Source organism: Myotis brandtii, unplaced genomic scaffold (assembly GCF_000412655.1).
Source record: "Myotis brandtii unplaced genomic scaffold, ASM41265v1 scaffold733, whole genome shotgun sequence".
Lineage (NCBI taxonomy): Eukaryota > Metazoa > Chordata > Mammalia > Chiroptera > Vespertilionidae > Myotis > Myotis brandtii.
In genome coordinates this window covers 1,873,799-1,890,462 of record NW_005370908.1, presented here as the reverse complement: position 1 = coordinate 1,890,462, position 16,664 = coordinate 1,873,799, and the positions used below count along the sequence as shown (strand labels likewise).

Here is a 16,664-nt window from a genome sequence, read left to right as displayed (position 1 = left end):
TTTATTAAATAAATGAAGCATAAAACAAGCTTGCCTGCAGTTTCATCCAGGCTTGGATTTTAATAACTAGCATTTATCCCTTGAATGAAAAGTTATATTTTTATCCAAGAAGAAAGGCTCCCCGCTCTGCCCTTGGGATTTTTAGCTCTGCACAGTCCCATTGCTGAGGAAATAAGGGGTTGGCTCTGCCATTTCACAGTATCACTGTGTTCCTTTGGATGTTGGTGTTGATGGGAGTGATAAGAGCCTGGAGGAGCAAGATGTTGGGGAACAGAGAGGAGAATAAATAAAAGCTCAAGATGCTAATAGATTAGCGTCCGCCCGCTGTCTGGCCTGAGAGACTGGTTGGCAGCCCCTGTGGAGAGCAAGGTTAATTTCAGAAGCAGAAAGAGTCATATTGGTGAAAGAGTGAAATTCTAAGCATGAGCGGTGTGGCTTTGGAGCTCACCTGCGGGACAGGTTCCGTGGCACGAGGCCTAGGTCCCAGGGCAACCTTCCCCTGGCAGGCTCCTTGAAGGGAAGCACCAGCAGACTAGGACTGTGGCTGGTGGAGCAGCTTTCTCATGGAGGGGGCTGGTGTCAGGCACAAGAGCCAAGAGACTTATGGGCTGGAGCAGAAAAGCATACGCAGACTAGCTAGCTCCCTAGAGCACTGCTGACATCTCCAGGGACGCACAGAGAACTGAAAAATTCTAGTGGGCAGGAGAAGAATGAAGGCAGATGGACCCAAAGTCATTTTGAAAAACCACTATAATCTGATTATTTAGTGTTGACATGACCTTATTTGTCCCTGCAGGCAGGGAGAGTGTGTGTACAGTGTCTATATTGCAAGAGGAGAGGATAAATAATTAAAGCTACAATATGTGTAATATGAAACCATGATTAAGATCTGTAGCCCTTTAGAAATTAGAAAAGGGCAGGATTACACACAGGAGAATCCATCTATCCACTCACTGTAGGACTAAAGAAAAGTATTTTTTGGAATAGTCAATCTGTTCCTCATTCATGGTTGGTCTTCCACTTGCACACACACACACACACACACCATTTTTAGACCCCAGAAGAGTCATCAAAGACACAACATGCTAGCCACATAACAGAAGACTAAGACTGAAGGAATATTTAGCACATTTTGTCCATTCTCCTCCTCTACCCACTGAGCAGTTGTTGATGTGCCTTTTGACACCTGGGGTTTTCTATTTTGTCTCATGTTAGATCAGTGCCAACCACTGAAGGTATAAAGACAGTAGGAGCCTGAGAAACTTCAGAACCACCAGCTTAACTGGAACATCAAACCAAGGCCATCACGTGATCTTTATGGCTGTTGTCTGGTTTAATGCCCCATATAATTTGTGCTGACAGCCATAAGATTCCTTCCTCCATCAACTCTTTATATGCGTTCACAGAATAGTCTACACTATGCTAAGTATGAAGTAAGCAGCAAAAAGCATATTCAATTTTATAAAACCTTTTAAATCATTACATAGTATTATATGTGTTTATGTTTGTGATTAAAGACAAAATTATAAATCCTGGCACAAAGTAGTACAAAATTTGTGCTATAATTTATCATTTTGTTTTTCTCCTCATTGTATCCAAAAAGCTGAAAAGTCATAATCCTGCCACCTGCTTATGGATAACTAGTTGGCCTTGATTCCTTTTCTGCCAGTTTTTTTTCTAAACATTAACATTTGCATTTGTAAATCCAGAAAAATAGAAAGCTTTTTTCCCTAAGGAAAGGTGTTCACTTTTATCCAAGGAGCACTGAAAAGCACTCACGCATTGCAGAATATCCAGGGTAAGAGTGGAGATAACTTGTTTAAAAAGCCTAAAAAAATAATTCTATGTCAGACAGACCTTAGAAATTAGGAAAGTCACCAAAATCCTGTCTCTATCAGGAATTCTTATCACTTAACAGTACCATAATGAAATTGCTATAATATATCCTCTTTAAGAGCTTGGAATTCAAAATGGTATCTGTTATCAGCTGTCTAGGTGTGTATAACAGACCATTCCAGAATTTAGTGGCTTGGAACAGCAAGCCTTTTGCTGGCTCACAATTCTGAGCAGCAGAAATTTAGTCTAAGTTCCACTGAATGGTTCTCCCACGGGTCTCACGTAAGTAGCAAAAACAACTGGGTTGGGTTCCCTGGGACTTTCTGGTTTTAACACTGAAAGTCCAGCCTCTAGGAAAGCAGTCAGTCTCAAGCAAAACAAACAGTAGGTCAACCTATACCCGAGGTCACACAGGTGGCAGGAGTCATCTGGTGGCTCACCTGGAGCCAGATGGCCGAAGGTACACATAGCTAGTAGTTGGTGCTGATTGTCAGCTGGGCCTGTTCCTCCATCAGGCGAGCCCAGGCTCCTTCACATGGTAGCAGGCATCTAGAAGAAATAGGAGGGAGTGCAAGCCCCAAGGGCAAGCCCTCTGCTTACACCACATTTGTCGATATCAACTAAGCGATGTCACATGGCTAAGGAAGTCACTGTGGGAATGTACCACACCAGGGCACGGATGCAAGAAGCCAGGAATCACCGGAACCATTATTGTTACAGTCTACAGTGGTCAAACTGCGGCTCGTGAGCCACATGCGGCTCTTTGGCCCCTTGAGTGTGGCTCTTGCACAAAATAACCGACCTCTGGGCATGGGCCACGAAGTTTCAATCGCACTGTACGTGCGCGCCCGCATGTGGTATTTTGTACCAATAAAATACCAGGAAATTATACCAAAAAGAAAGATGATTTTTTTTACAACATAAATGATACAATTGAATTTATCTGTAGTTATTTAGCCAGCCTTTTCAAAATTCTAATTATCTAATGATTTAATAGTTAGAAGAACAAAATTGTTAGAAAAAAACATTGCTTTAATGTGCACTATCATTTTAATCAGTAATTGAATTCTAGTTGAAAATAATTATATTTTAGTTGAAATTGTTTAGAGTCGTGGGCCAACTAAAAATTGCTAGTTACATAACTGAAAATTATGTAGTTCATCTCTATGTTGATTGACTTGGGTTGATTGACTTGGGTTGATTATGCCATTTTATTACTGATCAAATTCACATTGCAACCCACATGTCCAGGATTCTCTGTGTACCACTAATATGAATGGAAATTGAGAGCCAAATTATTTTCTAAGAGGCCAAATTGAAATTTCTTTTAGATTTCTGGACCAAAGTTTTAATTGTTAGTAAATTTTAAAAATAAATATTTTTTCAATGTGATATTTTTATTATTCCAACCTATAAAGAACACATAAACTGTATTAAATTATGAAATAATACTTTTTATCATGCAAGAAAATGCAAGAAACTAGGCAATAATCTCCTGGAGAAAGTTTTTTATTTTTTTAACTCCACCATTTTTTTTTCACATATGGGGAAAAGAATGAATATGTGAAATGGAGAGAATTAGGAAGATCAGCAATTCCTTAGAATGCCGTGGGAATCATGGGATGAAGCTTCAAGCATTTAGACCTATATCCTGGGTTAGCAAAGACAACCAACTATATACCCTTTGAAAAATATTTGCAAATGAGAACATGAAGAGTGTTTCAAATGAAGAATGGTGCTAGTACACTTGTACATTATAGCCTCATGAATTAAAGTCAGCAAAGTTTAGAATATAAAAATTGATGTAGAAAAATAAAGTAGTCTACCATAAATTAAGAGGAAAGCATATTTATTACCCAGTTCAATAGACTTAATATAAAATAGAAAAAAAATGATTTCCATTAAGTATTAGGAAAGTTATAGTTCTATGACCTGAAGAATAAAGAATCTTCCATAGGAACTTGCTTCACGGTTTCATTAATTTTAACAGGCCTCCCAAGGATGACAGGTGTTTTTTAATGGCAAAACTCAAAACTTGATTTGTGATATTATGAGCAATACTCATAAAGTACATTAATATATCGAAAGTTTCATGGACACAGAGCCAATATTTAACATGTCTACAGTGTGTTAGCATTCCCAGCTAAACCAGCAAGAATTTTGGGGAGGGGGGGACTAGAAATATAAAGATAAATGAGAGTGTGGGAAATGGGGCCAATGGGGAGAGTTTCAAGCAATTAATATTTTTAAAATAGAAAACAGAAAGCAGAAGATCATGCTGAAAATAATAAACTGCTCTTTTTCCTTTACACTGAGGGGGAAATAATGTGACACATTTAACATTTTTTACTCTTAATATATAAGAAATAGTCATTTTTCTTCTCTTGACTTCAGTGCAAAATTGTATAATAGTAAACTCATATTTGTATGGTGAGGTAGGAATTTCAATCCATAAACTCAGTTGTGCATGCTATTTCACAGCATTAAATTTTCTTCAGAGCCACGTAAATCCAACTTTGAGTTTCCTTCACCAAAGTAGTAGGACATTCCGTCCGTCTTCTCATAGCAGTTCCCTCTTCTCAGAGAGGGCAATGGTTCCGGAGTCTTACTTGGGCCACATTATCAAAGTTGTCATTCTGATTGTAGTTGTCAGTTCACAGTGGTTGCCACCAAGACCCCTACTGCCCAAGCCACTTGGTGTGTTCAAATCTAGAAATTATGCCAATTTATACAAAATAAAGTTTGTCAAGGTCAAGAGTCCCAGTGTGTGGGTATAGCCTCCCTACGTGTTCCACACAGGAGGTCACTGACATCGCCAAGGGCCCCTCCACAGAGCAGGGTGGGGGCCTCCATCACTCTCGCACTTGACAGCTTCTGATGGGGAGTCTGCCTTTCCCTCTCTCTCCTCTCTCTCTGAGATATCTTGAATGATCTCTTCAGGCTTCTTAGGCTCCCTTAAAAATAGGATTGCCCGGCCAGTGTTGCTCAGTGGTTGAGCGTCACTGGTTCAATTCCGTCAGGGCACATGCCCAGGTTGTGGGCTGGATCCCCAGTGGGGGGTGCATACAGGAGACAGCCGATCAATGTTCTCTCTCATTGATGTTTCTATCTATCCCTCTCCCTTCCTCTCTCTCTAAAATAAATAAAAATGTTTTTAAAAAAAGAAGAAGCAGCTTTCATTAGTCTTTTAACAGCTTCTTCTTGCCCAACTACAGAAATGACTGAGTCTCATGTCCTGGCTTGCTTTGTGCTTGAAATGAGAATGGTGGTGACCATCAAAGGGAAAGAATACATAGTGATTAGTTCATTAATAATTTATTGTGCTTTACTGACAATGCCTATTTCATGTACCAGTGGAACTTTTAGTACCCACTCTGTGTGTGTGACTGGGCACTTTGCATGCATCCTCCTCTTATCCTCTGGCTTCAGCAAGGCAGGCCTTCTTCCATTTCTTGTTACTATTCTTCTTCCCAGCACAGGGCCTTGCTACACCATCTTTCTTAGCCTCAAATCCATCCTTCACTCCTTTTTCTTTCCATTTTTTAAAATCATTTACCCTAGCCCTAGCCGGTTTGGCTCCGTGGATAGAGTGTCAGCCTATGAACTGAAGGGTCCTGGGTTCTATTTCGGTCAAGGGCACATGCCCGAGTTGCGGGCTCGATCCCCAGTAGTGGGCATGCAGGAGGCAGCCAATCAATGATTCTCTCTCATCACTGATGTTTCTCTCTCTCCCTCTCCTTTCCTCTCTGAAATCAATAAAAATATATTAAAATAAATAAATAAAATAAACAAAATGTGTAATTGGAGTCTCTGAAGGGTATGAAAGAAAAGTAGGGGCAGAAAGAATAATGGAAGATATAATGGTCAAAATGTGTTTAAATTCCATGAAAACTGTATCTACAGATCCAAGAAACTCAATTAATTCCAAGTAGAAAAAACTATACCAAGTCATGCCATAATAAAATTCAATTATACAGAGATCTTTAACATAGCCAGAGGAATATAGGCTCATTACGTACAGAAAAGAAAACAAAGATAAAAATAACATTTTTCATGGGAAACAATACAAATGAGAAGAAAGTGGCAACATGTTTAGAGGATTGGGAAAAAATCTGTCAACTTAGCAATAGCCATCTACACTTTTTAAAGATACTTTAATGATGTTTTCAAATATGCAAAAGATAAAAGTCCCCATTACCATTACAAGAAGTGTTAGAAGAAGTAAAATAATGCCAGATGGAAATGTGGATCAAAACAAAAGGATTAAGAAATGAGAAATGGCCCGGCTGGTGTGGCTCAATGGTTGAGCATTGACCTATGAACCAGGAGGTCATGGTTCGATTCCTAGTCAGGGCACATGTCTGGGTTACAGGCTCGATCTCCAGTGTAGGGCATACAGGAGGCAACCAATCAATGATTCTCTCTCATCATTGATATTTCTATCTCTCTCCCCCACTCCCTTCCTCTCTGAAATCAATAAAAACATATTAAAAGAAAACAACCCAAAGATAGAGATTGTAAAAAAAAAAAGCAAGATGCAAATATATACTGCTTAGAAGAAAAACACTTTAAATATAAAGACACAACTAATTTAAAAACTAAAGTAAAGAAATATAAAAAGTTATAAATGCTAGTGTTTAGATAATGCAAACCTAAAGAAAATAGAAATGGCTATAGTAATATTAAATCAAAATACAAGCTGTCCCAAAAATGTATACACACTTTAACAGCTGATAACTCAATTTTGAAAATTAAATCTATTTTAATAAATACATTTCATTAAATGTATTTTAATAACTTTGTAATTATTCAGAGTATGTGTGTACATGTTTTGGGGACACCCTGTAGATGTCAGAGCGAAGACTATTACCAGGGATGAGAAAAGTCTTTCATAATGATAATGAGGTCAACTCATCAAGAGCACATAAAAATCCTAAACCTTTATGCCTATTATCAGGACTATAAAATTCATGAAGCAAAAACACTGATAGAACAGAAAGAAGAAATAAACAAATCCAGAATTATAGCCATATATTTCAGTCCTTCTCTCAATAATTGAAGGAACAAGGAGACAGAAAATCAATAAGAATATAGAAGACTTAAACACTATCAACTAACTTTACCTAATAAATATTTATAAACCATCACTCAACAGCAACAGAATACACATTCTTTTCAAACACATGTGGAACATTTACCAAGAGAGGCCATATTCTGAGCTATTCCAAAGTATATTGTAAAAGGATTCAAGTTGTACAAAGTATATTCTCTGACCATAGAGGAATTAAATGAGAATCAATAACAGAAAGATCTTAAACAAATCACCAAATATTTGGAAACTAAATTATATACTTCTGTATAAACCATAGGTTTTTAAAGAGAAAGAGAAAAATTAGGGATTATTTTGAACATAATGAAAATTGGAATACTACTTATCATTTTTGTATGTGAAGGATTGTGCTAAAGCAGCACTTTAGGGAGATTTATAGTATTAAATACCTATATTAGAAAAAAAAGAAAAGTCTCTAATCAATAGTCTTAGGTTCCAACTTAAGTAACTAGAAAAAAAGCAAATTAAATAGAGTAAGTAGATGAATTAAAATAATAAAGACCAAAGAGAAATCAATGAAATATAAAACAATAGGGGAAAATCCTTTAAACCAAATGCTAGTTCTTTAAACAGATCAATACAATTGATAAAACTCCATTAGCAATAGGGAAAACAATAGGGAAAAATTCATTAAACCAAATGCTAGTTCTTTAAACAGATCAATACAATTGATAAAACTCTAGCCAGACTGACTATGAAGAAAAAAGAGGAATGACACAAATATGCTCAACAGCATGAATCATTATAGAAATGAAAAACAAAACCATAAGAAGATGCCATTATATTCCTATTATAATACTAAACTTCAAAAGACTGTTCATATCAACTATTGAAGAGGATATAGAACAAATGGAATTCTAATACTGCTGGTGAAAACATAAAATGATACGAACACTTTGAAAAACAATTTGGCAATTTCTTAAAAGGATAAACATATATGATCTAGTCATTACACAAGAGAAGTGAAAGAATATGTCCACACCAAGACTAGTACACAAAATTCATAGAAGCTTTATTTGTAATAGTCCAAAACTGGAAACAACCCAAATGTTCATCAGTAGGTACATGGATAATCAAACTGGTCTATTCATGCAAACAGAATATTACTCAGCAATAAAAAAATGAATGAACTATTAATACATGCTACAACATCAATGACTATCAATGATGTAAAATATAAGAAGTCAGACCCCCCCAAAAAGAGTACATAATATATGATTTCATTTGTATAAAAATCTAGAAAATGCAAACTCATCTAGAGTGACAGAAGGCAGATCAGTGTTGCCTAGAGGGAGGGAATGAACAAAGGGTGGAGGGTGGGATTACAATAAAGAAACTTTCGGAATGGTGAATATGTCCTTTTTCTTGAATATGGTGGTGGCTGCATGGGGATATACATACATAAGTCAAAACTTACCAAATGGTACACTTTAAAATGTGTATTTCGTTGTATGTCAAATGTGTCTTAATTACGGTATTTAAAAGATTAAGGAATAAATATGAATAATACATAAATAAATCAAAGGTTTGTTTCTTACCTGTCATTCATACTAATCAATATAGGAAACACTGCCTGACTGGTGTGGCTCAGTGGTTGAGCCTCGACCTATGAACCAGGAGGTCATGGTTCAATTTCTGGCCTGGGCACATGTCTGGGTTGTGGGCTCATGCAGTAGGCAGCCGATTAATGATTCTCTCTCATCATTTATGTTTCTATCTCTCTCTCCCTCTCCCTTCCTCTCTGAAATCAATAAAAATATATTTTTATAAGATTATGTTCTCTCTTTAAAATATATATATATATGTATATGAAACACTAATTTATTTGGGCCTGGTAAAAAAGATCCATTTGAATGTATTTTATTTTCTCTACAATTAACCTAAAATATGCTACATGGTTTGTTTTTTATAAACTCACTAGAGGGCCCAGTGCATGAAATCTGTGCACTGGGGGGGGGTGTTCCCTCGGGGGGCAGATTGAGAATGCCTGATCACTTACACCCAAACCCTACAAAGCAAAGGTTAGACTGTAGTAATGGGTCCAATTGGGAGCTGCACCCAATACATGTTACAGTCCCAATTTGTTCCAGCTACAGTTGTAATTCACCTCGGAAATTCAGTGCATGGAAAACAGAAAAAGATTAGGCTGCTGGAGATAGGGAACATTTGATTCTAGAATTTTTTTATAAATATATTTTTATTGACTTCAGAAAGGAAAGGAGAGGGGTAGAGAGATAGAAACATCAATGATTGGCTGCCTCCTGCACACCCAACACGGGGGATGGAGCCCACAACCCACGCATATGCCATGACCAGGAATCGAACAGTGACCTCCTGGTTCATAGGTCAATGCCCAACCACTGAGCCACACAGGCTGGGTTAGGATTTTTATTTCAAACAAAATAAAAAACTGCATGAGATTCTTTATGTTATTTTTTTAATCCTGCTCACTTCTCAGGAGAAAAATAAATCCCTCTTCCTGCCATGTAATCTTTTCATCTTCATACAGTCTACTAGACATTAAAAAAAAGATTCGTAACTGAAGTAGGCTAAGTACCATCTCAACATGCAAAGTCATTGACATATATAATGCACTTAAATTCAAGTTTAAATTCGAGTGCTACATTAAATATTACCAAAAGCAAGTCTTCGGTGGGTCTGTAACTTAGTGTGTCTAATATGTACACATATTTTAAAATGTGTATCTTCAACATTTAATGTCTTTTACTCTTATTGATAAAGAGCCTTTGCTTCAAAAACTTTTTCAAAACTGTCACCAAAACTGTGCTGACAATGTTCGTCTGCACAGAGTATTCTCTAATTATTTGATATCTACATTTATGTAGCTGTCTGTCTTCACCCCCAAACACTGAAAGAAAACTGTCTGATAAAGAGCTCAAAGGTTTTGAAATCAGAGGACCTTGGTCCCAGGGCCACCATACACTAGATTCAGCCTTGGGCACTGCTTTTAACCTCTCTCTGCCTCTTTCTTCAAACAGGACATAGGGATGATATTTTATGGTTGCTGTGAGGATCAATCAAGGGAATGGGATAAAGCTCTTAGCCAAGAGCCCAGCTCATAGTGAGATTTCAAAATACAAGAGCTACCTTGGGCCCAATGAGTGTAAATTAGCCCATTATATAGCAACATGTGTACAGTGCATCCTAGCAGGAGTAGAATGCTGAAAAATTATTTGACCAAAAGGAATATTTGTTAGAAAAGCAGAGAAAATCTAAATTAATTAAAATGAAAAGACCTAGTTTAATTTCATCTTTGGCATGTTAATTAATTAATTCTGATGGGTTATTATAGTCAACTGTCTATCTGATAGTCTGCAAAATGGACATGACCTGTAATTGGCAGATGCTTGGTGAGTTTGTACTAAGAGATTTAATCAAACATGTTTGTCTACAGCAGCAATTTCTATACTTTTATCTGTCTGATAGGATAAGATCTCTTTCACTTTGAGGAAAAAACATAAAATTGAGTGATATTTCTCAATATAACAGTCATTAATCATCATGTATTTCCCCCTAATGATAAACATATGGAGGAAGTGTGGCTCCACAGGACATTAGTGGCATTAGGACCTGACCTGCAGAGTTTAACACTCATGAGAATTCCAAGAGCATTTACAGACCATGTGAGAGCCTTAAATCCACTTACAGAAAACTAGTGCTAAAAAGTTCCATGCCATTGACAACTGGGAATGTCTTGAATTTGCTTCTTTATTTTCCCAAGCAAAACACTATTGCCCCTGATATTCATTGTCCTTTAAAGATTATTTTGTTCATTCCACAGGTCTCCTGTGATGGCTGGAGGTCTCTTTGCTGTGAATCGCAAATGGTTTTGGGAGTTAGGTGGCTATGATCCAGGTTTAGAAATCTGGGGAGGAGAACAGTATGAAATCTCTTTTAAGGTAAGTCACCAAGACCCTCTTCACATTATACTAGTATGTACGTAATTTTGACAAGTCTGATAGAATGTCATTATTTCATTTTATGACCTACTAGCCCCAGTGCACAGATTTGTGCACCCGTGGGGGTGCCTGGCCTGCAGGGATCTGGCTGAAACTGGCTCTCACGACATCCCCCAAGGGGTCCCAGATTGCGAGAGGGCACAGGCCAGGCCGAGGGACCCCGCTGGTGCTCGATTGGGGTGGGGAAGGACCACGGGAGGGCTCCATGGCATGTCTGGCCCATCTCGCCCAGTCCCGATCAGCCGGACCCCAGCAGCAAACTAACCTATGGGTCAGAGAGTCTGCCCCCTAGTGGTCAGTGCGTGTAATAGTGACTGGTTGAATGGTCAAATGGTCGGAGGGACAACTAGCAATTAGGCTTTTATATAGAGAGATGTTGTGAGATGATGAAAATAGACACACTGTCTTTTCAAGTCAGCCGTTGAATGAGAGAATCTACTTCCTTCTGATGTTTCAGTGAGACATAGCCATGCCATAAAAAAAATGCAGAATATAAATAATTCAAAACCCCATTTGCAGGTTGGAAACTTGTTTCACCAACAGACCTACTATTCCCCTGACCAGTGCTTTCCTTCTGAGCACTTAGAAAGATGGATAGAAGAATTAAGATGAAAGAAAGCAAATGTATTGGAGCTTTTGCCCTTTCTATTTGTTCTAGAAATAGTATTTCACATTTTGATCATAACCAGTTATTCCAAAATTTCAATAACGGAAGAGTAATTTTGAAATATGAATCATAAATTAAGGCTATTTTTATGTAATTCCAAAATAAGCAAAATTTTTAAACTTATTTTTATCTGAAATTGCCCAAGTATCTATTTGCTTTGACCATTAACACTCAGTAAAATTATATGCTTTATCATATAGATGTACATGTTAGATTATCAAATAAATGAAAAAATTTTACCACATGTGAAGACCATAAAAGCAAAGCAAAATAAACTGTGCAAAAAGGTGTATTCCAAACCACCAATATGTCTTTTGTTTCTAAAAAGCAGTCTTATAACAGAAAGAAATCATTTTCTTTTTTTTACATTATCATTATCACAATTTATATAAAAAATAGATTGATTGTTGCAGGATTTATCATATAAAATATCTTATTAAGTAAATCAGCTTTTTCTAATTATTGCCATTATGAAATCAAACCAACTCTGGCTGAGGGAAAAAAAGTATTGTGAGTACAGTAAAAGTCAGACAGGAATCTAGTTAAATTTCTTGAATTGATGTATAAAAAGAAAGTGATAAAAACTGATTTTCATAGAACTGTAACAGCTATATTCAATGTGTTAACCAAAATGATATGTTGTCCTAAAGAGTCATTAAATAAATATTCACAAAGAGATGCTCAGGAGGCGTGATTGCAGGCTTCAAGACATCTAGAATTTTCCATCTCACAATGCTGGCAATAAACCTTGAAATGCCACTTATTAAATTAGTGCTTTTCTTTCATCATCCTTCAAATACATCTAATATCACATATAAACTACTTTTTTCTTAACCTTTTTATAAATACATGGTTTAAAATCCTTGAATTTACCAGGTATCTTTTTGGTTTCTCTGTTATAGCTGCACAGTTATCACATTGTATGTAACAACTATAGAAGTCATAATGATAGCATCTACTATGTTTACCTAGTGGCATGAGCCAGAAGGTGAATAAGTGCTTTATATGCATTATCTAATTTAAAATCACAAATCTAAGAAGTAGGTATGATTCCATTTTACAGATGAAGAAACTGAGACTTAAGGTTTTAAAAGATTTTTAGATTCAATTATTTTTAACTTTTAAAGATTAAGTAAACTACCAGGTGCCAATTAAGCATTAAAATGCCCCATTCCTGCTTAATTGCAGAGATGCAGGATTATGAAGTTATCTGACTCTCAAGTCATATCTGCCAACACCGTCCTAAGTTCATTGATCTCTACCTAATGGTTCCTTTCATTGAACAGAGGCAAGTGACTTCACTATAGTCTAATAGCACAGCCACAAGTGTTCTGCTGACCCTGGCAAAATACCACTGGTTGGCAGATACTGCCTAAAGCCAGATGCAAAGTTTACAATAATACCTTCAACTGGAAAAATTAAAGATAAAAATGGCCTTGCTATATTTGCGCCATCATCAGAATCCAAGGGATTCTTTTTACTTTTCAGAGTTCAAGAGATTTTTTTTCTTAAATTATCTTAATTACTGAATTTTTTAAGTTTAAAATATTAAGAAATTATCTATTAAGCAAGAGATGCTTGGTTTTGACTAATGAACTGGATGATGGATAAATTGCTATCAAAGAGCAGAGAGTCTGCAGAATATACATTTGCATTGTAAGGCACAAAAGCATTTTCTAGACCAACATAAACTTGCATCTCCCACTTCTCTGTCACACGTATCTATCACATCTCTTTGGGGTGACCTGAAATTTTATTACCCCATTTTCAATTTTTTAAGTTATCTGTCATTCTGAAGGATATAATTGGAATGCAGCCCTGTCGGCTTTGTCTAGAAACCATGGCAACAGTGCTGGAAGTTCAGGACTAAATTGCCCTAGGTTGTTTGGTTGGAATGACAGCTTCTTTGGCGACAGCTATGTCTTACAGGGTCCCATTTTAGACATATCCCTTCATTCTTCGCACTATTGTGTGATGACCTTGGGGTTCCTGTCATTCCTTTTTAGTATTTGTAACATGTGGAGGACAAACTTAAACAGCATAGGTAGAATGAACTTTGAAGCAAGAAGAATTTTCTCCGTGTGCAAAGAATCAAAAAACTTGTACACAATATCTTGGTTAAATGATACTATATGATACCATTTACAATTAAAGAGAAAAATCAAATATCTAAGTTTTTTGGCATAGTCCATAAATTGTGATTGGTTTTACAGGGTGAAGCACTGTAAGATATAAACTGGTCGGCACTTAAGGTTTGGGAAATATGTATGGATAGCTGAGAGCCGTTAGTGTGTTTTACTCCACAATATAGAAAGTATTTGAAGTCTAGAACTTAAAAGCTCTAATTAAAAAGGTTTCTGTCTATGGTTGTTATCAGACATCTTAGCTAGCTATTTACTTTTCAACCAAAGAATCATTTCACCAAAGATGTTGATAAGATTCCATCACTGAATAAAAGTGTTTCCAGAAAGCTCTGCTTTATATAAAGGGCTTAGTTTTGGGTCAAACATTATTTGGCTAAAAGTGCTCCACAACTCTGTTTCTCTCTAAACATCTTCCCTTCCTTTTTCTAACATCTGATTAGATGAGTAGATTTCATGCCATAACATATAAGCCAATGGTATAATTTTCAGGAATAGGTTGAGGAAACGATGTCTCCAGAGAAATGATCTGTCTGCACTGTGCCAGTTGTTAGTATCCTATATAATAAAAATATACTATGTAAATTGTCCCCTTGACTGGGAGTTTGTCCAGGAGTTTGACCAGGGGGCCAGGGGAAGGGAGGGAGGCCCCAGCCAGCAGCCGGCAGTCGCTAGGGACTTTACCAGTGCATGAATTTTGTGCACTGGTCCTCTAGTGTTTCAATATGAGTCTGAACTCCTAGATGGCCCTAAATTATCCAGCTGTCCTTCAAATGTTTCTAAGTAAGCCGGCTGCTTCAGAGGAGAAAGAAACCTTAAGTCATTCAATAAGCTTTAATTGAGCATCTAATTTGTGTCAGGCATTGTTCCAGGTTCTCAATTTGGAGTTGCACCAGGAAACCAAGACAGACTGAACAGTGTGGCATAAAAGAGATAACGCCCATCTTTAAATATTGTCTGCCATTTAAGTTGCCAAATTAATGTTAAAATCATTAGGAGTCTGTGATTTTCCAGAGTGTGTTTTCACATCCATTCCCCAAAGATAAAAGTCCAAATGTCAGGATTTTCAAAAGATCTGTCCTTCGAGTGCCAAAAACTCTTCTCAGAAAATAAAAGTGAGCAAAAACCACTCATTAAGCACCATCAAATTTAGACTGAAGCCCAGGGGCAGACTGACTCTATTCCATAGTATTCTCTGGCATGGACATAAAGTTTAGAGCTAGGCAGAAGAGCAAAAAGTCTGGTTTGGGCTGCCCTCTTTTAGCCCCAGGAGCTTATCAATATGGTCCCACGTTGATCCAGTACTTCTTGGGCCATTTCATAGTCCAGGAAGAATTCTTGATCACCAGCCTTAGCTGGACAGAACGTTCGAGGCCCCAGATGAGATTAGTATGGGGACCTTATGTCCTACAGTGAATCTACCAAAGCTGGTAGCTCCACACAGCCTATTTCAAAAACCATTCTTAAGGAATTATAACACACTATGTAATCACCTTTGTTTTGTGCTGTTGTCCTTCCCATGTATTGAGCTTAAGATTCAAACATTTAAGGAAACATTAACTTACTTCTCACATCTTTTAGTCCTTATCAGTCATTAAGTCATTCAGCAGACATTTATTTGACAACAATGTGCCAACTCTGGGCTAAACTCTTGAGATATAAAGATAAATGTGAGAAGATTCTCACTGTGGACGAGCTTACTCTGCAGTAGCAGTTTAAAAATTAATTTGCCACAATTTCTCATCATCTTCAATATTGTCTGGAATATTTTTTATTTGCATACTCACAGTAATAATTTGGGATGCATACAGTAGCCTCTTTGCTAGCCTCCCTTCCTCTATTCTTTCTCCTCTTTTAACCTATCTCCACATTTCATTCATTTATTCCCTGAGTTGTTTTATTTTCCCCTCCTACAACTTCACAGTCGCCACTAATTACCACACAAATTAAATGAACACACTGAATCAAAAATCATGAAACTTTCCATCAATTACCTGCCTCACCTATGTGTCTCAATTCACACTGAAAACCAATTTAACTACTGTATTCCCTTTCTTCCCAGAAGATAGAAATTCATGCTTCCATTGCTGTGCCTACTTATTGCATAGATTTTAACCAACCAGTCAGACTTTGTTCTGTTGCCAAGAAATTTGTTTATCCTCTCTATAAATATTAATCAGAAACCCTTACCATGAGTCCTTGTGCCATGCAAGCTAGGACTCTGCACAAAAATGCCAAAGAAGCCCAGTAGAAACCATTGGATCAAGGACAACTAAGATGAGTATTTCTCCCATTAAACATGTAAAGAGCAATTAAAGCAACAACAAAAAACTACATTAAGAATTTCCTCTAAAGTAAAACATAAATGTACTTTTATTCAGTTTTCTAATGAAAGAGGTAAAGGCTTTTCCCTCTGCTTATGGGTCCACTGTCTGGACTAAAGTAGGGGAGCATTGCCCAGCCAGTGTGGCTCAATAGTTGAGTGGCAACCGAGGGATCAAGAGGTCATAGTTCAATTCCCAGTTAGCGCACATGCCTGGGTTTCGGGCTAGATCCCCAGTAGGGAGCATGCAGGAGGCAGCCGATCAATGTTTTTCTTTCATCCCTTACCCTTCTTCTCTCTCAAAAAATCAATAAAACATATTTTTAAAGTAGGGGAGCATAAACCATACCCATATTGCATTCACTGAGTTCCAATTTGGGTTCTTTTAAATTGGAATAAGAACTAAAGACATTTTGAAGCTATCTTAATGCAGTAATAGAAGCCTTCTGGTTTTAAATGATTTCATCCAACCTTTTTTTTGTTACTTCGCCCACATCTAATTTGACAGCAATTTCTTAACAACAACTCAATCCTTTCCAACTCCTGGAATTAGTTTTGACATGACCAACAATTCTTTCTCTTTTCATAACCGTACTTCATCAGCTTA

The 16,664-nt window shown here is 37.1% G+C and overlaps 1 protein-coding gene across 1 annotated transcript in view; it reads left to right on the top strand.

Annotated features, from left to right (window-relative positions):
- Positions 1-16,664, top strand: part of GALNTL6 (polypeptide N-acetylgalactosaminyltransferase-like 6) — a 612,339-nt gene that overhangs the window by 497,640 nt on the left and 98,035 nt on the right. Inside the window, exon 6 of the mRNA XM_014530359.1 lies at positions 10,749-10,866. Within this exon, the coding sequence (XP_014385845.1) occupies positions 10,749-10,866 (118 nt within the window). The remainder of the gene's footprint in view (positions 1-10,748; positions 10,867-16,664) is intronic.